This window comes from Labrus bergylta, chromosome 4 (assembly GCF_963930695.1).
Source record: "Labrus bergylta chromosome 4, fLabBer1.1, whole genome shotgun sequence".
NCBI lineage: Eukaryota > Metazoa > Chordata > Actinopteri > Labriformes > Labridae > Labrus > Labrus bergylta.
The window spans coordinates 13,382,246-13,406,910 of NC_089198.1; the positions used below are offsets into that span (position 1 = coordinate 13,382,246).

The 24,665-nt window shown below is 42.0% G+C and overlaps 3 protein-coding genes across 5 annotated transcripts; 1 reads left to right on the forward strand and 2 right to left on the reverse strand.

Moving 5' to 3' along the window:
• Window positions 1-206: 206 nt before the first annotated feature.
• sall2 (spalt-like transcription factor 2) lies at window positions 207-9,548 on the reverse strand. Of its 3 annotated transcripts, none has more exons than XM_065953761.1 (4): window positions 9,338-9,548; window positions 7,490-7,636; window positions 1,800-5,674; window positions 207-1,590 (listed from the first exon to the last, which is right to left on the reverse strand). In XM_065953761.1, exons 2-4 carry the CDS (start codon window positions 7,563-7,565, stop codon window positions 1,282-1,284), a joined length of 4,260 nt encoding a protein of 1,419 aa, XP_065809833.1. In that variant the 5' UTR covers window positions 7,566-7,636; window positions 9,338-9,548; the 3' UTR covers window positions 207-1,281. The 3 variants fall into 3 exon arrangements, with proteins under 3 accessions (XP_065809833.1, XP_065809834.1, XP_020507053.2); XM_065953762.1 differs by having other exon boundaries at window positions 7,490-7,661; XM_020651397.3 differs by lacking the exon at window positions 9,338-9,548 and having other exon boundaries at window positions 7,490-9,271.
• Window positions 9,549-9,901: 353 nt separating this feature from the next.
• trim110 (tripartite motif containing 110) lies at window positions 9,902-24,246 on the forward strand. Its single transcript, XM_065953763.1, has 9 exons — window positions 9,902-10,040; window positions 15,442-15,585; window positions 16,796-17,338; window positions 17,414-17,509; window positions 18,642-18,875; window positions 20,577-20,599; window positions 20,826-20,971; window positions 21,985-22,256; window positions 23,580-24,246. Exons 3-9 carry the CDS (start codon window positions 16,850-16,852, stop codon window positions 23,847-23,849), a joined length of 1,530 nt encoding a protein of 509 aa, XP_065809835.1. The 5' UTR covers window positions 9,902-10,040; window positions 15,442-15,585; window positions 16,796-16,849; the 3' UTR covers window positions 23,850-24,246.
• LOC109997368 (proteinase-activated receptor 2-like) lies at window positions 11,637-12,557 on the reverse strand. The gene has a single exon (XM_065953402.1). It carries the CDS (start codon window positions 12,555-12,557, stop codon window positions 11,637-11,639), a length of 921 nt encoding a protein of 306 aa, XP_065809474.1.
• Window positions 24,247-24,665: the final 419 nt, after the last annotated feature.

The window sequence follows — 24,665 nt, forward strand, 5'->3', positions numbered from 1 at the left end:
ATTTGACACAAAAAAGGGGGAGCTTATATTGTCATGACAAAGAGCAGGAATCAATTACTGTTGACTGTAAGGATTAAAGGACATTTTGACTAAACAAAAATACCTACATGGGTGAATACATTATTTGTTTAATGAAAATAAAAAGTCATGACATCAATTAAAACATTTTGTTGTGTACAATTTTCTTTAAAGAGACAAGACACAAGTTTGTTTTTCCAAATTGGTTTTTAATATGGAGATACTGAAAGTAAATCCTACAACAAACAGACAGACTTTTATAGAAAGTTTTAGTAAATGAAGAAAAAGTGTTACACATAACTTCTGGACCAAACAACAATCATAATATTCACAAAGCTGAATGTCAAAGGTCACACGGAAGACCATGTCCTAACTGGCTTCACAAATGCTGCAGCTATGTTTCTCGTTAGACAATGTGGTCAAAAGTTAACCACTAAAACTTGAATGAGTAGTTTATTTCTATCAGAAGTTTAATTTGTCTGTATGTATTGTCCTGGCAAGCCAAAAAAAGTTCTATGAATAAGTTAAGCAAAACAAGCAAAACTTTTTTCCCTCCATTTTCTCTTATCATCATTTCTAGCAGTTCCCACTGTAATCTTACAAAATACTTTTAATATAAAACTAACAGGTTGGGATAAATTTGCAAATTAATTTTCTTTTGGTTAGCTTGAGCATCCTTTGGTGCCAGTTGGATCAAATTAGTTTTTTGGCAAGACATGTTGAGTCCAAAATTGCTTATTTACTGATGTACAGTTTTTAACTATTCTTCAAGTGTAATTCTCATTTAGTGACATTCAGTGACTCATTTATTATATCAGATTGGTTCAGATGTGTTAAACCTTGCCTGTCTGCTATCTGCACTAAGTAATTGGGGGTGGGGCGATAATTACTAACTTGACCAAGGTCTGATATGAAACATTGACACAACAGGGATATTTTGTTAGAAAGTGCATCAAGCTTTTGACAACTTCAGCCAGATAAATGTTATATCACATTTTTATCATATCCAGCAAAAACTGGAAAATTTGTCACATTTGGAATATTTCTATTTTTACAATAGCTGTCTCTTTTTTAAACACAGGACCAAGCTGGTTGACACACAACTTTCACATACAAACATATTACTGTGACTATCAAATTGACAGGCTACTAAAATGTATTAAGGAAGCAGTACTACACAAATGCCCATACAGTTTCACCAAAAAGTAAACATTGATTGAAAACACCAGAATATTATCAGGCCTATCACGTTGACCAAAGTTATTACCCATCACTAGACTCTTCTCCAGTTTCATCAGGGATTCTTGGATCCATCTGAGACTGAACAGGTGTTTTTGGAGACTGTTCCAACTCAGTCTCTTCTTGGTTTCCAGTGGTTGGGTTATCACTTGACTCGTTACCGGGGTTGAGATAGGCTTGGTACTGGTTCCAGAATCCTGCTGAGCTCCTTGTGGCAGGAATGTTCAAGGATGTCATGGATGTAGAAGACTGAAGCTGGTCAGCAGAGGAACGACTACTCCGGCCTGATGGACGTGTCGTTTTGGTTACCACACCATGGTGCTTCATGTGCCCCTGGGAACATAAAGTGAAGGACAAAATCCATGGAAATGTAGTCAATCAAATGACTAAAACATGTATATTTTCCCTTTAGGTGCAAAATACAACAAGTCCCTTAAAAATTAACTGCTGTTGTAGTTGTATTCTAAACTAAGCTTTATACTACTACAACTCTATCAACCTACTTGTTATTTTTTTAATATCAAATAGTTTTAAGCCCTCACCTTCAGTCCGCTGCGACTGGCATACTCCTTTCCACATTCTGCACAGCAATAAGTCTTCTTCTCAGGACGAGACATTGGAGATGGGAGGGTTGGAGCAAGGCTAATGGGGACAGAATCAGCCATTGCTTCACTTGGGGCCGATCCACTAATCTTTACATTTTCCATTGGATCCTCCCTCCCATATAAACCCAAATGAAAGCTCTGGCGTGTCTCCCTTACAAAAGTGGCAGCTCTTTGTGATGCACCCCGTACTTCAGAACTAGAGGTGTCAGCAGTGTCTGAAGTGGGCACCTTTTTTGGGTCCTCATCAAGCACAGTTGCTTGGTCTTGCTTTGGTGTTGCTGGTGAAGGAGACTGATCTTTGTCTTCATCCATTGGTTCTGGTGATTGGGGTCTTGGGGAGATTGATTCTGATTGTAAAGTTGATGTCACATTAACACTGGGTGCATCTTGACTAAGGATTGGGTTGGAGGAAGTGCTAGGACAAGTGTAAGCAAACTGGGCATCAAGGCCAGGTGCACTTTGTGAGTCTTCCATGTTAGATTTGGAGCCAATGAAGGAGGAGGTAGATGCTTCATCCTCTCCATGGTCAACTTCCATAGAATTAGACAATGCTGTGGTTTTGGTAACCGTGGAGGAAATTGGTGAGGATGAGGATTTAGAGAGATTGACATCAGCAATGGCTTGTTGTTCAACTTGTTTGTCTTTGCCAACTGTGGAAGCTTCATCAATCTTCTGGGAGGCTAGCAAGGGAGCACTGACACAAAGAACAGAGGGTTCTACACTGCCAGATGGTGAAATTTGTTTTGTGGTATCCATGAAGGGATCAGGGCTTAGGTCAGAGGGTGGAATGAGGTCCAGGCTTGGGGACCCAGACTTGCTGGGATTTTTGGTTAATTCATCTGATTTCATACTGCCAGAGACAGGGACAGAGCTGACTGTCGGATTTTGAAATTGGGAGCTTGGAGCTGGGTTCTTTGAGTAGCCTGCTAGAGGAGGTGTTTTACTAGAGGCAGTATTTGGGTCAGTGGACTGGGCCTGAGATTTTGACGGTTTGGCATTAGATTCTGCTGGTAACTCATTTGCAGAATCATCTGTGCCATCTGTGGGCAATTGTCCACCAAGATGCATACGGATATGGTGCTGGAGCACTAGGGCATTTGTGAACTTGCGCTGGCACAGTGGGCAAGAGTTCTGGACACGTGCATTTGGTGGACGGGCATGATGGGTGGCCACATGTGACCGCAGGCTACCTTTGGTAGAGAAGGATCTGCCACATATTTTACATGGAAAAGGGCGTTCTCCAAGGTGAGTAGCCTGGTGCAGACGGAGTGCTCTGGGACAACTCAGCACCCGTAGACACACTCCACACTGATTGGTTGCTAGGTTACCAGCTGGTCCTGTGATGTTTAATGATGGTAGCAAGCCACTGGCCATGGCATTTCTTCCATTAGCACTCATGCCTAGGGCAGCAACCATCTCATGGGTAAAGTTTGAAACAGAAGTGGAGACTAGAGTTGAAGATGGTGGGGTCGCCATGACATATGTTGTACAAGTGCTGGCATTTGTGAAACCCCTGTTGGTTGAACTTGCTAAAGAGGTAGTGGTACCGCTAGCTAACATCTCCAGCATGGAGGAGGACGTAGAAGATGAAGTCCATGGAGCAGAAGAGCTGGGAGGCATCTTTTCTAGCTTCTCCACAAGCCGCTGCAGCTTTGAGGTTTCAGATGTAGGAGTGGAGGTAGCCATAGAAGATGGCAGGGAGGAGGGAGTAGTAGAGGAAGGACCTTGAACTTTAGGAAAGGTAGAAAAAGGGAATGAAAGCTGAGAATGGCTAGAAGAAGCAAGTTGGTGAGACCCTGGAGTAGAGGGTAGTGGGTTGCGCAGCAAGCCCAAGGCTGGATGGTTGTAAAGGGAGGCATGTGCAGCAGGGGTAGAGGAAGAAGTGGAGACAGATGGAAAGAGAAGCTTGGGTAGGTGGGCTAGCTGGGAGTAAGCTGCAGGTGAAAGCATTGGGGCGTGAGGGGGAGTGTTCTCGTCAAAATGCTGCTGCTTAGTGCCCTTGAACAACCCTGCAATGGCAGATGAAGACAAAGAAGGGTTTGAGAGGAGGGAGGTAGCCAGAGAAGAGGTGGAGGCTGAAGAAGAGGATGACTGAGATGAGCCGGAAGTGATAGAAGCTGCAGCGGCTACAGCTGCAGCCCTATTGAGCTGTAGGAGTGAGTGGGAAATCAAAGCCAGATCCACGCTTGGGGGCAGAGGTAGGGTAGAAGGGGCAGATCCTCCAGAGGCCCCCAGAGAAAATCCAGAGCCAGTTCCACTAATCTCCAAATGATCTCCACATGTTTCATCCTCAGGCCTGTTTTTTGGCTTCTTCTGTATCATATTCATACCACTAGTATTGCCACCACTGCTCATGGCCTGTCCCATGTCTGATCCCCTAGTGGCTCCTAATGCTACCCCAAACAAAGAAGGTGGAAGGAGTGACAGTGAGAGCTCTGGGTTTTGCTCACGATGGCGTAGGAAGTGAACCTTGAGGTTTCCTCGTGTGGTGAAGCGGCTTAGGCACACAGGACACTGGTAGGGTCGTTCCCCTGTGTGTGAGCGAAGATGTATCTGCAGTGAGGAGTCACTGCTGAAAGTTTTACCACAAAAGCGACAGGCATGTGCGAGGCGACCAGTAGTAGTGGAGCTGGACACAGAGGAGGATTCTGCTCCTCCTGAGACAGATTGAAGAGTAGGTTGGGAGTTTGAGATCATTGGGACTGAAGCAGAGAAAGTTGAGTTGAGGAAGGACATGCCACTGTTCCCATTCGATGAAGGGGTATTTGAAGATTTCTCATGAAGATAGCTGTTGGGCATAGCTAAAGACAGGGCAAGTGGACAGTTTGATGAGGCCATTGAAATGGCAGCAGAGGAGGAGGTGGGGGTAGCTGTTGTCCAAGAACTTCCCCTCAGATAATCTTGAGCCCCTGTGGCCCCTCCTGCCCCTTCCATCTGGGTCTTGTGGGGCTGCAGGATTTGGGACAATGAACTGCTTGGCTTTGTTGGTTTGTTAGTTGCTTGAGAAGGCAAAAGGGAGGAGAAGCATGCCAGGAGAGGAGCCATAGAGGTGGAAGGTGCAGTTACAGTTGGCTCAGCAGTTGGGCTGGCTGCCCTTTTGCTGCCTTCAAGGCAGAGCTGAGGTAATGAAGGAAGGAGATGCTGGGATGGTGTGTCTATGGAATACGAAGTGCCACCAAGGCGTAGCACCTGTCTACAGATCTCCTCTGTTATCTGCATCTGGTGGATCTGTCTTTGCTGTAGCACCCTCAGCTCCTCCAGGATCAGGGCAATGCTCAGTTGGGCTCTAGAGGGTGCAGATGAAGAAGATGCGACTCCTGGGCTGGGAGTTGGAGTAACAGGACTTGGGGGGCCCTCTGGCACACGACTCGGACTACCAGGGTGTGGTGGAGGACAAAGGGAGGCAGAGGACGATGAAGAAGAAGAGGAGGTTGTAGTAGTAGCAGAAAGTCCTAACTTTGGAGAGGCCATGGTTGTACTTCTAGAGGATGGGATTAGGGCACTTGAAGATGACGTAGGATTGCAGTCAAACAGTCGAAGGGCAGGTGGATGTTTAGCCTTGTAAGGGGGAGAAGAGTTACTGAATTTAGGAGAGAGGGAGGGCTGTGGGTCTTTGAGAGGCTGGTGGGAGGGTTGGCTTGTTGAGCAGGATGGCAGTGGACCCTCAGTGGGTAGAGAGGGGGTCTGAGAGCCCTTGAGAGATGAACGAAGTGCAAGGGGCAACTGGGAGCTTTGAAGAGAGGTGGATGGAGAGCACAAGGGAGAATCCAGGATAAGTGGAAAGGGTTGTGACTTCAATGCCAAGTTGTCATCTAGGGAAATTAAAAGGACAAATCTGAATGTGTTATAATGTATTTTAATGTAATCATCCTTTAAATCTGTTAAATAGTCATGGTTTTCAAGATGGACTACAATCTTTTTGGTGACATAGCTTTTTTTTGTATTTAAGTAAAAGTCTACATTTTAGGGCACTTACAGGGGGGGATACAACTTACAAGAGCAAGCAAGGACAAGTGAAGGGTGTCATTAGATGTCTTTGAATTTCCACCACCGAATCATCCACCACTGCTTTCTTTACTTCTTTGGCCTATCTATCCTCATCAACCGAGACCTCCCCACTGCCTTCGCTTCGCCACACACATAAATCGGACATTTCATGCATGCAGGCACACATGCTAACATACACACAGATTCCACTATTCTGCAAGAATAAACTGCTCACCCGTTTATAAGTCCACCTTGTTTCCAGGGCAACATGCACAAGATAATGGACTTTACCTCAGCCCCCATCCCAATAAAAGAAGCAACATTAACTCACTGAGACACTCTTCCATCACTGCACTCTTTCTTTCTCTCTTTCTCCTGTCTCCTTTCATTCAATCTGTCTTTCTTTCATCTCCTTAAGAGCCCTTCCCCCATAGCCCAATAGGGGTGCTAAGGGTTATGTCCTGCCTGGGTACTGGAACTGTAGTGGGTGCCTCACTGGCTGGCAAACCTGACCTTAAACACCCTGAGGTCACATTCCTGATATGGTTTAGGGCCAGGCAGAGGAAGAAAGGTGTCACACAAACAAAACAAACAGCCCTGAAGACACACGTGACTCATACACCATCAAAAGCTAACTTAGGCCATAAAAGTATAGTGAGACAAGGACCCAAGCATATACACATAGCATATCTGTCAATGCACAGGACAGAGACATGAAAAATCTAATTATTAGTATGCACCAGGTTTCTCTTACACACAAACACATTTAGAACTATTGCTATTTCCTTGAAAGCTACAGATTTTATGACACAATGTGGGCCCTTTTCTGTAACTGGAGTGACCAGACACAGACAAATACACACAAGCGCGTACACACACACACAAACCCTGTCACATACACACTTCTTCATGTTCAAGCTTCAGTGCCCAGCAACAAAGCTCAAAGGGGACAATACGATCTAATGCTATTGCAGTAAGAACATCTTATATAGTGCCTCACAAAGTTTCCTTTTTCTTGACCACCACAAGCTCATCTTTTAGCCTAAGCAGAATTAGCATCTTGTTTTTTGTAACACATTTTCAAATTCCTTAAACTTCCTTTTTACAGATGTTTTTTCTTTTTTCTTGGGGGGTTACTCTGTATCCCCCTATTCTGGGTGGTCTGTGTCTTTGAACCTGGCAGTGATGAGCATTGAAGACATTTGGGTTTTACGGGCAAAGAAAGCTGCTAATGGCTGCCAACACAGAAGATGAATAAAAATCTCCGCAGGCCAATAATGCAAAGATTTCTTCTTCTTCGAGGGTACATAATATGCACCAGAGAATGTCTACTTTTAATATTTTTGAATTTTTTAAATGCAAATTAATTAAACAGATTGAACCGTTTAATTGCCCAGGCAAGATACCATTTATGGTTGATGGTTGAGAGACATAATAATAACCTCTTCATAAACATGACTCCCATATGAGGTAGGACAAGTGCTTAGGTCAAAAGTGTAATGTAATAGATATACATAATACTAACACTATCACCTATCAATTGGCATATAGGAAAAAGTATTATATTAGATTCAAATAAACCATCCAATGTGAATCCAAACTTTACTGAAAGGACAGTATTCTTTTAATAATAGTCTCACCATGCTCAAGTATCCGACTGGCACCGAGGGTCAGGCTCATAAGCTGCTGGGGTCGTTTCTGTTTCCGACGGGACATGCTTCTGCAGGATGGGACCGACGAGGTTGCGCATTGGCCAACAGACAACTTTTATTCTGTCTCCCTGCACACTGGAAAAAGTTGGTGTCTAGATTACTAAGAGGTAGAGAAAAAATAGAGAAAAACTAAAAGTACTATTTCCAAAATTGTTACAATATGCTCCGGGCTGATTCGTCTCAACAAAGCTTATCCACGTTGGTGGCATTGTGGCGTAGAGAAAGAAAAACAGAGCTAAAGTGCCATGTGACAGTTTCCCTCGACAGTTCTCCCTTTTCTCAAAACTCACCGTTGGCCCTCCTTCCTTACAAATACACACACACACACACACACACACACACACACACACACACACACACACACACACACACACACACACACACACACACAGCTCACTTGTTCATCTACTACTTTGCATTCAAATGGCGAGTGAACACCCCTTCTTTTGAGCCAAGAGTCCACTGCCTCTCTTTAGTAAACCCTCATAAATTGACGCCCAGTTCATCGCATTATGGCCCCTTCCTCAGCTTTCGTGCCCTGATTACGATCCTGTAAATCTAAACATCACGGTGTGTCTCGTCTTGTGCATAATGTATGAAAACTGTGCGCACAGGTGGCCGCAAAAGCCATCTCCAGCTCCAATTTTTGCATATTCAAACTAAATTTTGTCACAGTACACCTTATAGCAAATGCGCGCGCACACACCTCTTGGAGGTGTAAGGTTTGTGTGAGCTCGCTGGATGCTCCAGTCGCCTCTAAAACAGGCTCCTGTGTCAACTCAGTAAACAGAGCGGCTGAAATGAGGTGGAATTTGCAACAATGGCGTTGAGGGAGCACAGCTGAGTGAGCATCACCCTCTCAGAGCCTCTCCAGCACATAAGGCCACTGACTGGATGCACAATGCTCCCTATTCACCCTCATCCCGACTGCTTACCACGTGGAGAGAGGTAGTGAAAGAAACACACATGCAGTGTGATGAAGAAAATCATTTTTCACCCGGGCCCTGTGACACCCACCACCTCATCGACACCGCCACCCTCTTTACGTCTCACTGAGACTTGAATGGAATAACAAAGGCATCTGATGCTTTATGTAAAGTCTGATTGTAGGCTCATAGGTCGTCACGAGGCATTTGAAATAGCCTAAGAATTGATTTGTGTATAAACCATTTAAAACAGATCTTCCATTGTCAGACACGATAAGTAGCCTAATATTCATTATAAGCCTATAATAGACAGTTTAAGGCCGGACTTGTATAAATTCTGTAGGAAGATATGGTGCCTTTTACTATATTATCGGCAGTGATTTTCGACCAAAATTAAAAGATAAAAACATTAATTAATTACGTTGAAAACATGCACGTAATTGCATGATCGACCATTTTTTGTCAAAGAGAAAGTAGAAGATACTCTAATATCGCCGTAGTAATCAAACAGTCGAAACAGAAAATGTCTTTTTTTTTCCAAAGAAGGCTCCTCTATTGTGCCAACAACGCATTCGTATTTTCCGTGCCATCTTGCCGATATGTTCGCGTACACGACGGTGATACGCTATAAACGCCAATGTTTGGAAACAAGCGCAAAATACGGCGGTGAGATGCGCGTCCCCGCTACTGTACGGCGACCTGTTGCACGCCACGCGCGCTCCCCATCATAACAAGTTATGATTCATAAAAAAATATGACTTCTCCGAAAATACAGCCCCGGATGTGCATTTCCCCCACAGGCCGCTCGTCGCCGACACAACCCCGTTAAAAATTGCAGAAAACAACTTACCATGTTTGAAACGATGGTTTTTGGCAGCGATTTGTGTAAGAACAAGAGGGGAAAAGCTCAGGAGCTTATGTTGGGTCAGATCGGCTCCGTCTCTCAGCCGGGACACTGGCGCAGCGTTTCCCTATTCACTCCCAGTGATGCGCAGTCGGACAGCCGCATTTTTTTCAATTATTTATCTCCGTCGCAAATCGCGTTACTTTCTCATATGACAAAGGGTTATTATGCCTGAATGTATTTACTCATAGTCCTCTGGCAGCAGGAGAAGCGGGGCGGTGCACAGAGCTGTACTACTCGATACAGGGGGAGGATTATTTTTTTGGCCGTGCGTGCTGCTGCTCTTCCTCCTCTCTTTGTATTAGTCGGGGCCTGCTCCTGTCAGGCCTGTCTGCGCTCTCTGCGGTACTGTCTGTCTGTCCGTCTGTCCTGTGAGCTGGCTACCTGTCTGTCTGCCTGTCTCTTATAATTAATGGCCCTCGCCGCCAGACGGTCCTCAGGGAAACAGTGACCACGGTTACCTCCACATTGGCTCTCAGTGTGCATCTCACACAGGAGTGCAGGCCCGGACACATACGCACGCACACACGCACACACACACACTCTCTCACAAACACGCACTCACTCACACACACGCTAGCACGCACACATTCCTCTTAAGCAGGTCTGGAGGAAAAGAGGGTCATTAAGGAATTGAAGATATGCACAGGTGTGTATCAACCCCCCTCCCACCACCATAACCCTGTCAAATGAAATCATAATTAATAATTGACAATTTTTCAATAAAATCATATTTATTGACAATAACAGTTTTTTAAAGTCATAAGTAGGATTAGAGCAATGTTTAATAAATATGTAAATAATAATTAAAAACAAGCAGCACATAATGCACAAATGTATTAATCATAGGCCTAACATATACAGGCACAGAAAAATAATCATATAGACACTTATCCTACTAAAAAAACTTCACCATTTCATTAAAAAAATGTAAAGCTAACCTGTGAGACTGAAGTTAAAGATACATGTTTGGAACCTAATGCTAATATCAACAGCAGGATACAATCAGAGGATCAACTAATACCTGAGGTTCATCCTCTGGGGATCATGACTGACTGGGCCAATTACAGTGTCATGATGTTAATTACTATTCTACCAGTCTCGATCAACAGAGTTGGGCCCACTTTCAGTCTGTTAGAATCTTGTGCTTAAAGGTCAACGCATCTTTCCCATCCTAAATCCTATTGGTTCAACCGTTATTTTGGCAAGTCTGTGGACAGGTATTACCTGTGTGAAGTTTGGTCATCAGTAAACAAGAATAGCTCTAATCCCCTGATTTATTTCAGATTTAAATAATCCTTTAGTAATCCTTGCTGAATGTACAATAGCAAGAAACATCGCTAAACAACAAGAATAAATCTATAATTTAAAAAAACACTGCACTATAAAGGCTGTAACTGATCATTTCAGCAGATCATATCTAACACTGGTTGAATTAAATATGATAAGACCTTTGAGCAGTGATCATTCATTCATGTTTGGTTGTTCAATTAGCTGAAATATTTATAACTTTAAAGGCCTGTCATTCTCTATAATGGGTTTAACCAAATCACTGCCCTCATCCCCCCTCTGCTGTTTACTGGTGTACACTGTAAGAGGCTGAAACACCATATGTGACACTTATTTTGTGCAGGGGCAGTAGGTCGGGAGTATGCAGCATGACAGGAGCTCAGCAGATAATCACTTTATCCGCTCCTGAGGCTGCTGTAGCAGGACAGGCACTTTGGTATACACTCTGTTCCTTTGGGTACATTTTAGCTATTTATCTTTTGCCATATTTGGACACATTTTCTTATCAACTAACAACCATCTCTACTGGCATGCATGTTTCTACATTTGCTTTGGTTCATGTCATACATCTGTTACGCCACTAGGTGTCTCTCTAAGACAAAAATTGTAATTGAATGTAATTTTACTTCACTTTGTTTTACATGCAGAATAAATTCATTAATCTCTGACCTCTTATTATATAGAGGGAGACACTGAAATGTTGAGTCGTCAAACGTGTGCAGAAATAGGATATATGAGCAGTTTGTGTTTTCTCAGAATTTCTTTCTGCTGACTTTATCTTTTAAATCTGAGAGGTAGGCCTTGATCTTAAGAATTGACATGTCTAGTTTGTGAGGTCATTTAGAAATTCAAAGCTGTTGGGCGTAACATGGGAGGAAAAACAGATGACTACATGGAATGTGATTCAAAACCCCTCTTAGAAGCAGTTCCCTTAACAAACCAATCACTTAATCAATTATGAAGCCGTCTCTGCCCGAGAAGAGTCCTGAAATCCCTTTATCTTCATCAGAGCTATTTTGAGGCAGGGAAATGCTTCAACTGTGTCCCTAATGTCCTTTCTGATGAATATATAGAGTAAAGCGTCTATCAAAGGGCTGAGAAAGACCAGAGCACTGGTCACAACACTGGACAAATCCCTAACTAAGTCCTCTGCATCCGAGCCATTGTCACCTTTAAGAGAGTAATACAGATTCCTGAAACTGAAGGGGAAAAACAAAACAGTGTATGTCCCCAACACCAGACCCAGAACCCCCAAAACTCTCCTCCTGTTCTTTGTTCCGTGTCTCATGGCCATGCTCTTGTTGAGGGCTTTGTATGTGGCGATGAAGAGACCCAGAAGAAATGGAGCAGGCAGCAGGCAGACGATGGAGAACAGCAACAAGAGGGATCTGGTGTCGCTCGTTAGGAAATACTGCAAAGTGCAGTAGGCTAGTGAAAAGACCCACATGCCAACTGAGATCAGGATGGATATCTTTGCTCTGTTCTTTGTGTGGTACCACACAGGCCATGCCACCATTACATACCTCTCTGCAGAAATCAGCAGCATGAAACCCAGACTGGAGGTGAGGCCAAAGTAGACAAAGTGTCGTGTGATGCAGCGGGCACTGTGGAAGGGGTAGAAGGTGGGATCAAAAAACCTGCTTATGATGAAGACAACTGTGATCCCGATCTGAAGGAGATCTGACAGGAGCAGGTTCAGCGCGAAGATCGGAGCAAATTTGTCCTTCTTGAGTAGAAACAGGAGAGCGTAGAAGGCCAGGCAGACTTCAGGAAGTCCTATGAGGAATATCACCCAGTCCACTGTGATACCGATTCTACTTGTGTAATAGACGGGGTCTTCACAGAGAAAAGAAGTATTTTCATGTTCCCCAGTCATCTTGCTGCTGTTATTCAGTTGTAGATTATTGACTTTGAAGCTTTAAGATATGAACGTTTTCATTTGTAGGTGTTTTTTTTCATGCATTCCACTGATGGTAAGAGATGATTGAAGACAACAGCCGAGATCGTGATGGAGCTGTGCTCATCAGACGGTATCTCTTCCTAAATCCTATGACACATAAACAAACACACAAACCAGTAAGCCAAAACCAAATGCACAAAATATACTTAATTGAAACACTTAAGAACACTACAAAAATTAATATGAACATAAAAATGTGCTTTAAAGTTTAATAGCTGCATCATTAAATTAGTTAAATGTATACTTTAACACAAAAAGAAAGAAAGATAGAGGTTATTTCTTCAATGGAACGACTTACCTTTTCCTCTTACTTTAGTGTGTCATTCTGACCAACAGCATATTACCACCCCTGTTTCCTGTAAGAGCAGTGATGTTATTCGAGCAGTCTGTGGTTTTATGTGACCTTTGATCAACCCATTCAAGGGAGGAATAGGATGAAATATGCAAACTGTATCTTTATTGGACAATATGACAAAATGAATATCTTGGGGGAGGTCAAGTCACTTATTGTCTACTTTAAAGTTTTGATGAAAAAGTTCTGAAAGTATAGTCTTTCTTTCAGAATTATATTGAATTAGCCCTCATTTGTTTTGTGTTGAACAGACAATGAAAGACAGGAAATGACACTCTTTTCCAGGCTTATAATATTCAAAACCAGGCAAAACAGGCGCGCGTGATGCAGCAGCATTTTACTAAGCACATGTATTCAAAACACAAAAAATAAACTTGTAATCACACAAATATTTACACACCCAAATACAGCACAATACATTGAAGTGCAACTGTCACTTTAACAACAGCTTTTCCACTTGTCCAGTGTAAGGCTTTGCATGGTGAATGTGAAAAAAGTAACTTTGAAAGGCAATCGTTAGTATGGATGAAGCAGCAAAACATTTAAGAGTACAGAAACAAGCAATGTCTTTATTGTTTATGATTCACAGTTCATTGGTCAGAGGAGGAAGGTGATTTCTTCTTTTTGACAAAGTTACAAAAATCTTACTGAAAACATGCAGATGAAGGTAGGCCTACATTTAAATCTTCATCTCACTTTGATATCGAAAACGTCCATTTTCAAAATCAAGAAAAGTGTAAAAAAAATCTTTGCTGGAGATTTTTAGATTATCTTAGTTTAGCATAAAGACTGTAAGCAGGTAAAACAGCCTTAACTAAGTAATCTTTTGTTGTTTGTTATACATGTAGAAGTCTTAAGTGTAAAAATGAGAACTTCCAGTTTTACTGGAGTTATGCACAGAAATATTTCATGCTAGGTTGAATGTTGTTACTGCTGGATGTTTCCTCTTTGCTTGTTCTCTTTTTTCTTTTTAGAAAAGCTAAACGACTCATACACATGGTCATATATTCCACTTTATTACACTATAAGTTACAACTTCTGTATATGTATAAACTTGATCATCACTATATACGAATTGTGCAGATATTACCTGATGTCTGTTTGAATGTAAGTTACCCCTGAGCATGAAATAATAATAAAAAATAATAATAATGAAGCCGTCTCTGCCCGAGAAGAGTCCTGAAATCCCTTTATCTTCATCAGAGCTGTTTTGATGCAGGGAAATGCTTCAACTGTGTCCCTAATGTCCTTTCTGATGAATATATAGAGTATAATAATCTCACTAATGATAAAAAATAATAATAATTTAAAGTAGGCTATGTCTTCTAAATATATTTAAAAAAAACAACAACTAAAGGACAACTTTGTATTAACTGAATGGCCTGAGAGTCATATTAAAGTACTCATGAGAGAGTTTTTATAAATGTCTTCAAGATTGATCAGATCTTTACAGCTATCACTAAAAAGGCTAATGCTAGCTAGGACATACTATCATTATCTGTTTGTGCTTAACAGTAACCAATGTTTCTTTTTCTTATCAATCAGAAAGCTGTTCATGGTAACACTTTGTGACTCTTATACCACGATCAACCTTGAACACTATCGTATTGACAACAGTATTTCATTAATCCTGAGACTGGTGTCAGGTGGAACTGTCAACTCACTGTATTTTACGTTCTATTTAAGTTCTTTATTTAGTAGAATTTCACAATGATTAATGATTTGCTAACATTTTATAATGAGAGGTTTCTATCTGAACCCCTTCATCGACCACCATGACCGCCTTCTGTGAGGTTGGACTATACCTGTTCATCGTGTCAGACAAGGCCATTAACAGCACTCTGATGAAAACTATCCGTTGTTCCAATTTCTGCAGCAAAGATTCACAGAGTGATACATTTGACTGTGAAAAGAGATCAGGATGAGAGTTTACATCAGAAAATACAGCCTCAGGAGCGCCAATAGCTCAGTGGTTAGTGTGTGCGCCCCATGTAAAGAGTCTTTGAGTCCTTGAAGGCAAGCGGTCTGTGTTTGAGTCCGACCTCGGGCTCCTTTCCTGCATGTCATTCCCCATTTTCTCTCTCTCCCCCTAATTTGCCGACTCTATCCACCATCCTGTCTCTAAATAAAGGCTTACTAAAAAAGAAGAGAATACTAATTAAGCCAGTTCAGGACTTAATCAGTGAAAGAGACAAGAGATACTGCTTTGTCAAAAGGGGTCAACAATATTGACAACAAATAAAAGTTCTTCACGGGAGCTTTCAAAAGTTCCAGCTGCACATGCAGAATATATTTCAGACTGATGGACTGTGAGCTGACATCAGGGTGTACCAATAGTAGTTTCTTAAAATAAACAAGACCCTTTAAATGCTGAGGATCATGATTGTGATATTAGTTGACAGTTTACTTTCAAGTTGCACAATGATTCCCCCTCCCCTCTCATCTCAGGATCATGTGACCACCTTGAATCCTGTGTGAAGTTTCAAGCAGAGGCTGATCTGTTGGGATTAGCCTCCACAGCCAGCACGTTGAGCGCTCACAACACACACGATCACCGATGGCCACAGTCTGCAAACACAAGGACACCTACAGGTAAGAAATAAACACTCAATGTTTCTGTTAGATCGAGTCAAAATTCTCTTCTAAATCAGTTGAGCTGAGCACATTTGAGTTTGAGGTTAAACATGTAAAAGCAGAGCACATGTAGACTTAATCAGGCCAACAAGCTGTCAAGGATGATCTCCTGATCCCCTATGCTTGGGTTCGATTCAAGTTGACGTTCATCTAGGGTCAGTGTTACAGCCGTTTACATTGTCTGTGATAAACGGACAGTCATACTTAAATGTATATGTATTTTTATATTCTAAGGACATAAATATGTATGGTCAAATGTCATTGAATGAGCTGACTTTACACAAGATAACATGTACATTTATCATGACTCAGCTCTTTTGGGTAAATGTTTTTTGTGGCCTATTTGCCATTTTTATGTTTTTGAGGTGTGTCTGTAACTTTTGTCCACCCTCAGTACATTTCTTAGTAGCACTGGTTATAAGTGTTCTATAAATAGAGCCCAGTAGGCGAAAGCCCGGTATACAGGATTACTGGTCTGAGCGCACAGTTGGAGTGAAACAAGGACTTCACACTTGCCACCACCTCAAAACCAGCTGTCTCTTAATTCTCATCAGCATTAGTTCTTCTTCCATGCAACAGCAGCATATGTCCTGTGCAAATGTTGCCTTTCATTCGGCGTTTCACAGCCCACAGTGGGATGTCTGGTTTAGTTTATTTTGTTTCACACATTGATAGAAGAAAATATGAAGGCCTGTGTGGGTGTGATAGAAGCCTGTAAACGGCTTCGATAAAAACCTCACACAGAAGACATACAAGGTAATACACAAATGAAGAATCACCCTAAAAAAATGTGATTTGTCTGTGTCAAACAATATTAAGGCTTGATTTTTTTTTAAACAATGCTTAATTATTAGTTTAAAAAAAGGCAGAAAGCAAGAGATGAAGAAAAAACAAAAACATGTTATAAACAACAATTCTTTATAGTGGTCACAAATGGTCACTATTGAATCTTATTGACAGAAAAACTTGTTGTTTTTATACATTGACATGAAACTTGTGTGTGTTTAAAATAAGGATTTCCAATCTTAAATATCAATCTCTGTGATATGATGTCTGGTTAGTTTTTTAAGCCATATTTGACTGCAATCAAAGCCATTGTAAGTTTGAATTGTATGCTCTTTAATGAATGTGTTTCTGATCACACTGTTGTGTATAAATCAACTGTTAGCATCCTTGTGTGACACACACACAACAAACTACAGTGAGCCGTCTTCTGTTCATTATGGCGTCCGGCGAGGAAGAGCTGACCTGCTCCGTGTGCCGAGACATCTTCAGCCAAACCCACCCGCTGCCCTGCGGTCACAGCTTCTGCCCCACCTGCATCCGGGAGGCCTGGAGCGCCCAGGACGAGGAGAGAACCCACTTCACCTGCCCGCAGTGTCAGGAGGAGCACGGCGAGGTGCACTGCGACTGCTGCCCTTCTGATACAGAGGAAGAACAAAAACAGTTAGCCGTCAAGACCTGCCTGAGGTGTGAAGTGTCGTTGTGCGCCCAACACCTCCAACCCCATCTGGAGAGGCCGGCGTTTAGCACCCACCTGTTGGTGGATCCGCTGATGGACCTCTCCCAGCGACGATGTCAAACACACACAGAAATACTGCGCTACTACTGTGCCGATGAAAGAGTGTACGTGTGTGGAGACTGTCTCCTGGAGGGGGGCCACGCTCAGCACAAAGTGAAGGCGCTGAGACAGGTGGAGGAGGATCTGAAGGTCAGCTGGACGACTTCACAAACTGGGTTTCTCTGTTTGTGTGTGTCTGGTTTTTTCATGTGTGTTTCTCTGCAGGTCATTCTCCAAACACTGCTCAGAAAATCAGAGGAGAAGCTGAAGGAAGGGGAGCAGATCCTGAAAGAGCACGGGGATATGGATACCACCATGACCGTGAGTAAAACATGTAAAACTGCAGGGAACATAGGATCAGACTCAGTATTAAAATCAGCTGTAACGGCCGAGTGTGTGTACAGTAACATACTTTTCAATGTACAGACAGATGTCACGCGTGCCATGTACAAAGGCTTTAGTGCTCGGCGCAGTGGCCTCGGGTTCAAATCTGAACATCAGCCCTTTGCTGCATATCATGCAGAAATAAATTGATCACATTCAGTGATGCTATTCTACTCAATTTACAGAGAGTAAAATGTGAACACAGGCACCAGTGAGCTCAAATATAACATTTGGGGGCCAGAGGGTCACCAGTTCAAGTCCTGGTGTGGACCAAAGCATGGAAGTTGGTCTGGTACCTGGAGATGTTCCCGGTCACTTCCTGAGCACTGCCGAGGTGCCGTTGAGCAAGGCACCGAACCCCCAACTGCTCGGGCGCTCTTTCATGTGCACCCCCCCAACTCTGACATCTCTTACGTTAGTGCATGTCCATGTGTGTAATAACAGAGTGTGAAAGTAATTTCCCCTTGTGGGATACATAAAGTAAAATCAAACAAATAAAACAATACATAAAATATGACATAAGATCTAAAAGGAATGCTGATGTTTGTCATTGTCAGAAATGTAAAACCAAAGGAGCATTTAGTCATTTTTATGCAGGGAGAGATGGACGATTTTAAACAGCATTTAGTTTGACAAACAGGTCGACGTCATGGTAGCAACAGAGAAAATTCACTGGAGAGCATGTTTCTACAGGAAGCCTTCCTGAGGATCCGCTGGTTACAGATGGAATACAGATCTCTTCATTTCATCATGATCGTAGAATATTTATATGATCAAACCCTTGAGTATCCAAACAAGGAGAATGATTTTATGGTTTACAGGTATATTGGGTGTCTTTGTCTTTGGGTTGATCCTGATTCTGCATGACTGAGTTAAAATGGTCATCAGTAGAAGATGTTCTCTAAATCCTGTACTGTCTGAGGTACCACACACAAAGGATCACATTTAAATCCTTTCCTTGTCTAACCCGACGACTGGCCTTGTTCTACCCATGGTCTTTGGTTTGATTATCTCTCAATCACTGACGTGGCACCAACCAAGAACCTGTCATGTCTCTCGGTCGCTTCAGGACTCTCTGAAGCAGGACGACACACAGGTGGAGCGGCTGAGTTCAGACCTGCAGATCCAGGTGAAGAAGCTGGTGGTGGCACTGAGGGAGATCACCAAGAGGGAGAGACAGCAGGTGATAGCGCGAGTAAACGAGGACTGCTCCAAGGTGAGAGAGGACATGAGCCGAGTGCTGAGCATCCAGCACTACCTGTCCTCTCTGCTGGCAGAGCCCGACCCCTTCCTGCTCATCTGGGTAAGACTCAGTGCTGGACAGACACTCTGATTCACATCACCAGATCTGTTTTGGAGAAGGTCATGAAAATGATCATAATTATGAACATAGGAATAAAGATGTTAACAGCTTAGTTCAAGACTTATTTATGATTAAAAGGTGTGGCTGATCTGACTGACCTGAGGGCGCAGGGTAGATTTTTGTCAGGAGGCCCCGCCTCAGCTCCAGCTCTTTGCCTATTGTAAGATTGACCAAGCGATACAGAAGGTTGAGACCAAGCGGCAAAAATGAAGCAAATGCAGAAGTGCAAAATCCCGCAGGCTGTCAAGAGTCCGCTTGAGGCTGGCTCCAGGAACACTGGAGGTCACATACACATGACTGGCAAAAAAGCCATTTTTACAGCAGAAATAAACATTTTTAAAGCCTGGTACAAAAAACAAATGGATGGGCTGCAAGCGCCCCCTATAGTAACCAATGAGTGACGTCACAGAGGCTTCAACCAGGTTTATCTAGAGTCTATAATTGTAATTATTTTGGTCAAGGTTCCACTTTTTTTTTCCACGATTTTATTACCCAAGACATCCCATCAGCCTCAGCTGTACTGTGTTAAGTTCTTATTTAACTTCATGCTAACAAGCTCAACTGCACACGCTAAACAATCCCAGCAAACGTTAGTGTTGGTATTAAACTACCGTTGGCCTGGCCATATAAGGTCTGACCTGTCACCTGTTAGTAATCATGTTTCATTATTTAAAATAAAAACTTAGATGTTGTTTTCTCATTGCTGAGGTTTGTAAGCTGACAAAATTATGTATTATATGCTCAACACTATGCTAATGTTTATGCAAAACATTAACCTGCTTGCTTTATTAAAGGGTGAGAAATTGTCTGAAATATTTGGAAATGTACTCCATAGAAGAGTCTGGCGTCAAAGCGTTGAGGTTATAAGTACTAAAACAGTCCGAGCTAGTAAGCAGAGCGATAACATTGTTATTGGTCGAGCAGTTTTCTTTTACTGAAAGTACTGAAAGAAAGTTACTGAATTTCATTTCATCTTTAAAACAGGTTTAGAGGACAAAGTGTCACTTGGATCTGTTATTGATGTTTTTTTTTAAATCTTTGACAACAGGTTAAAAATTGAGCCTGATAGCGTCATCTTTATGAATGAGTTCCTACAAGAGCCATGTCTCATTAAAAAAAACTGACCTAACAAAAATCTCTTCCCAGTTTTTAGTTTAAAAGGAGAGCGGATGTTACTAAGAAAAAAAGTTATTTGGAGAGTAATGGTCCAAAAGAATCTTCATTTTTCCACCTGAGTATTTTTATTATCTTTTCATGGTTGAAAATAAATTAAATAGCTTCGAATGATTATGCAGAAGAAATCTTTTTTTTGACATTTCTTTCATCTCAAACACAGACATGAAAGTAATGCAGATCAGACTTTAGAGAAGAGACGGCCACATTCTTTCCGCTCTCCTCTCGGGGTTTCCTATATATTGAACAAGCTCATAAATTGAGGAGGAGAAATTGTACATACCCACATAATGAAATGTCCAGGGCCACAGATGTGGTTAGCTTTATGTGTGAACGAGATTAAACCTTATGTTTGTTTACTTTCATATGCAGCTCTGCACATTCAGAGGGACGTTTGTTAGACTCTCTTTGAATCGATGGCTCGATGTTGGTTTTTGTCTCAGCTGACCTTCACTCTTCTCTCCTCAGGCCTTTGAATCAGACGACACAAAGTAAGTTCAGTTTGAGTCAGTGAAGCTGTGAGACCTCATGTTAGACCTCAGGTGTCCTTACATGTTTGTGTGTGATGATATGCAGTCTTGGTGTTTATGCCTGTTGGAGATAGCAAAAATGGTCGAAGAAATCAACTAGTTCTTTACACCTGCCTTGATATGTGCTCATTCATTAAAGCAAGATAATTTCATCATGCAGTATGTGTGTTGTGTTTTTGTATTTAAGGTTACTAGAAGACCTGAACAACCCACTCTTCAGACCTGATGCCATCAGTCTAGACAGGAAACACATCTTAGAGGACATAGAGAGCAAGTACAGAGAGTTCATCACTGCCACCCTCCGCTGCCTCAGTGACCTCAAACGAGAGCTGTGTGAGTGACACAAGTCTGCCACGTTTATCTTATCCTAATGAAGGAAGGCTCTGATGTTGGGAAATACACTCTGGTTTCTTAGAGAAAGTAAGCTAAGACGATCAGTTGATTTATTGATGATCAGCCAACAGCTGTATGCCTAACATGGAGACTGAAAACAGGACAGCAATAGCCAGCCTCGCTGTGTCCAAAGTCACACACATAAACCCTGTAAAAACAAAACTGATATTCTTTGACCCATGTTTTTTTTAGTTAAAGTTAAATTAAACATGTGAGATATAACAATTGTGTGAGCTCTACAGCGAGTTTGCACTGAGCATAGGCTGACCGAGTTTAGCTCACTTCCCTTCTTTTTGCAGTACTGAGAGAAAATGGCAAAAAGACAAAAATAGCGTAACTCAAACATCAATGAAATGTAGAAATTTACCACAAGATGAAGTGCTGATGAAGTTATTATCAGCACGGTTATGAATTTGGAGATAACCACAGAGTGCTTGGTATTCCTTTTCAAATCTCATTGTTGAGTATGATATTGCTTTTGTTGAACATGGTTACAATCTGGAGATAATAGCAAGTAATGAGCAAGGAGATTTGTGTGATTTTTTTTATGTTTTTAATCTTTTATTTGCCAACAACCTTCCTGACTTAAACTGGACTGCTGCCAATTAAGGCCCTCGAACGTTTTCCTGCAGATTTGCCACTTTGTGTATGTTCACATATAGCCTGCTGTATGTTTATCTCTATATTTTCATACATCATACTGCTAGTTTATTAAGAGTCTTTTGACGGTTGTTTCTTGTACCAGTATGATCAAGCTGTAAGAAGACTGTCTGCTGTCATGGTAATAAACCATGTTCAGGACGCTTGAGGTGACAAATTCTTCAGGTTAACGGTCCCTGTGATGCTGTAATCTATATAAGTCATTATGAAATGCCTCTTGTCCAGTCAGATAACTTGGCTTGACCTGTTGTTATATAATCTATATTTTACTGTTTGGCTCTACTCTCCAACAGTAACCAGTCCTTTGACTCTGGACACAAACACAGCTCATCCTCTGTTGAGCATCACTGACGACCTTCGCTCTGTGACGCGGGTCAAAGGCCGTCTGCCCTGCTCTGCTCACCCCGAACGTTTCGACCACTGGCCCCAGGTCCTCACTGCCCAGACCTTCTCCTCTGGGACTCACTACTGGGAGCTGGAGGCTGAAGGATTCTGGGATATCGGCGTCTGTTATAGAAGTATTGGACGGAAGGGGAAAGATGGCAATGCCTTTGGGAACAACAAGGTAAGAGTGCTACACACTTTTGGATCAGTTGATGCCTCCATCATTCAAAGTCCATAAATCTTATTTTCTGGCCTTAATTTGTAGATATTTAAGAGGTGGAAGCTTCTGTTTGAAGTGTTTGGTATTATTTTACATCCTGAGAAGCATTCTGAGTTTGGGTCGTTTGGCTGCAGTGAAAGGCAGTGAAGGCTGTTTATCGTTTGAACTCTAATGCCTACCATACACTGGAAGCCTGTGACACAATGAAGTGTGACATCCTCTCATATCCTTCAGAATCTGATTGATTTTACAAAGACTGTGTATCGAGCAAGGGCCACTATTTAAAAGACCAAAGATTTATGTAGAGATTATTAGATTTGAAAGATGGGGTCCATGCCAGAGGCTCTTTGTTGGTAAATTAGGGTCCTCTGCATTTAAAAGTTTGGGAACCCCTGACCCTAAAGCAAGACACATTTTAAAATCAGTTCTATGTGGTAACAATGTCAGTTGATTGGAAACCCAATCAATCATTTCTGTCAGTTCTTGTATTCATATATTAGAATTTTTTTTTACCTTCAAAGGGATCCAAATAAAAAAGTGTAGAAATAAATCAAGTCTGCTTACAACAACGACTTTCATTCGGGAATAAGATGAGCACTTGTTTGATCATTCAATTGAACATTTAATGTGCAGAGTATTGATTTTTCTGTTCTTTATAAATGTTATTACCCAAAGTGCCGTTAGTCATATTCACTTTGCTCCTATTGTCCACCCAACAGTCCCCAGATCAAGAGTCAGTTTGGTTCACTATCAATGGAAATGAGAAAATCCCCAAAGGTTTTCAATTTAAGATTGGAGAACTTTGTTTTAATAATCTGTGCTCATTACAACATAAATCAAACAGCTCCATGCCAACAAGTCTTCATCTCTCATTTCAAATTAAAGCTCCTGTGAGGAGTTTTATGAAACACACTGAAACTGATACTAATGCCTCTTTATGAGCTAGACAATCAAACAAGACAAGCAGCATAAAGACTGAATATTTGTGTAGTCATTTTAAAGCGTTAACCAAATGCAGAGGTGGTAGGTGTCAGAAGAGTTGTATGCCTCGAAAACTGCCTTTAAAAAAAAAAAATCTCGGAAAAGATTCTTGATGAGTGATACATTCACATGTTAGAAGAAAGCAGGATAAGATTTTACTTGCACATGTACAAGACAAAATCAGCAAAGAGATACGGTGTACTCTTTGTCCACAGGGGGGCGCCAAAACTGACACAACTCACTCAGAGGAGCTTTAAAAAGAAAAGTGATTCCTTGATTAAAACCCAGCTGCTTGTTTTCCAGGTGTCATGGAGTTTGACTCAGCAGCATGACAGGAAGCTGGCTGCCTGGCACAACCGCAAGAAGACCCGCCTCACGTATCAGATGACTGGTAACAAAGTAGCTGTCGCCGTGGACTACGGGGCTGGCACCATCACCTTCTCTGAGGTGGGACCATCCAGCAACCTCACCCACATCCACACCTTCTCCACCGCCTTCACTCAGCCGGCGTGTTTGGGCTTCGGACTCTACAAAGCTGAGCTCAACAGCCACATCTCAATCGTCAAAGTCTGAGGACGGGGAATGGAAAATAGCGAGGAAGATTTTTTTAAAAGTAAACGTCTTGTTGGTTCACAAAGTCCTACCAAGACAAAGTGGCATTGATTCCTATCTCCACGTCAGGAACCTTGTTGGTGGCAGTTCTCAATGACACTCTTTGGTGTTTCTCCGGCTGAGCTCAGCTTCTTCCTCCATAATGACACAAAACTGTATAACTCTTTCATCTGTGATCAGGAGATTCTGACATTGAAATTATGTCTTAACAGAGAAATGTGAGAAAAGAGCACGTGAAAAGCAGCTTAGTGGACCAAGGCAGGACCACACACACAGAAGAAACGACATGACTCCAACTTTTTTTGTGCTTTCTTTCTATCTGTGTCAATTAAAATGTGATTGAAATCTGGTCAAATAACAGATGGCTGAAATGTTGTTTTCTTTGCATACCAGGTCGACTTCTTGTCTGTTTTCTTTCAAACATTACACCACATCATTCTTTTAAAGAAGCACTGCACTACCTCAGTTTGTCTGAAAGCTACATGTTTTAAATGCTGGATCATGTTTTTAGCCATTAGCTGTATCTTATTCATTAGACTGTTGTGAGTGTTCCGATTGAACATTGAAATAGTGTATACAAAGAGAAGTGTATACATACAGTGAATGCAGCCAGTTGTCTGCTGTAGTGTCTTATCACAGAAGCTTATTAGTTATTTAAAGCATTAAAGGTGTACAAAGTGTTTTCCCATTGAGGTTTGATCCTTATTACCTCAGCCTGAAAACACACACGAGTGACTCATTAAATCTATTGGACACTTTGAAAATAAGAGAATAAAA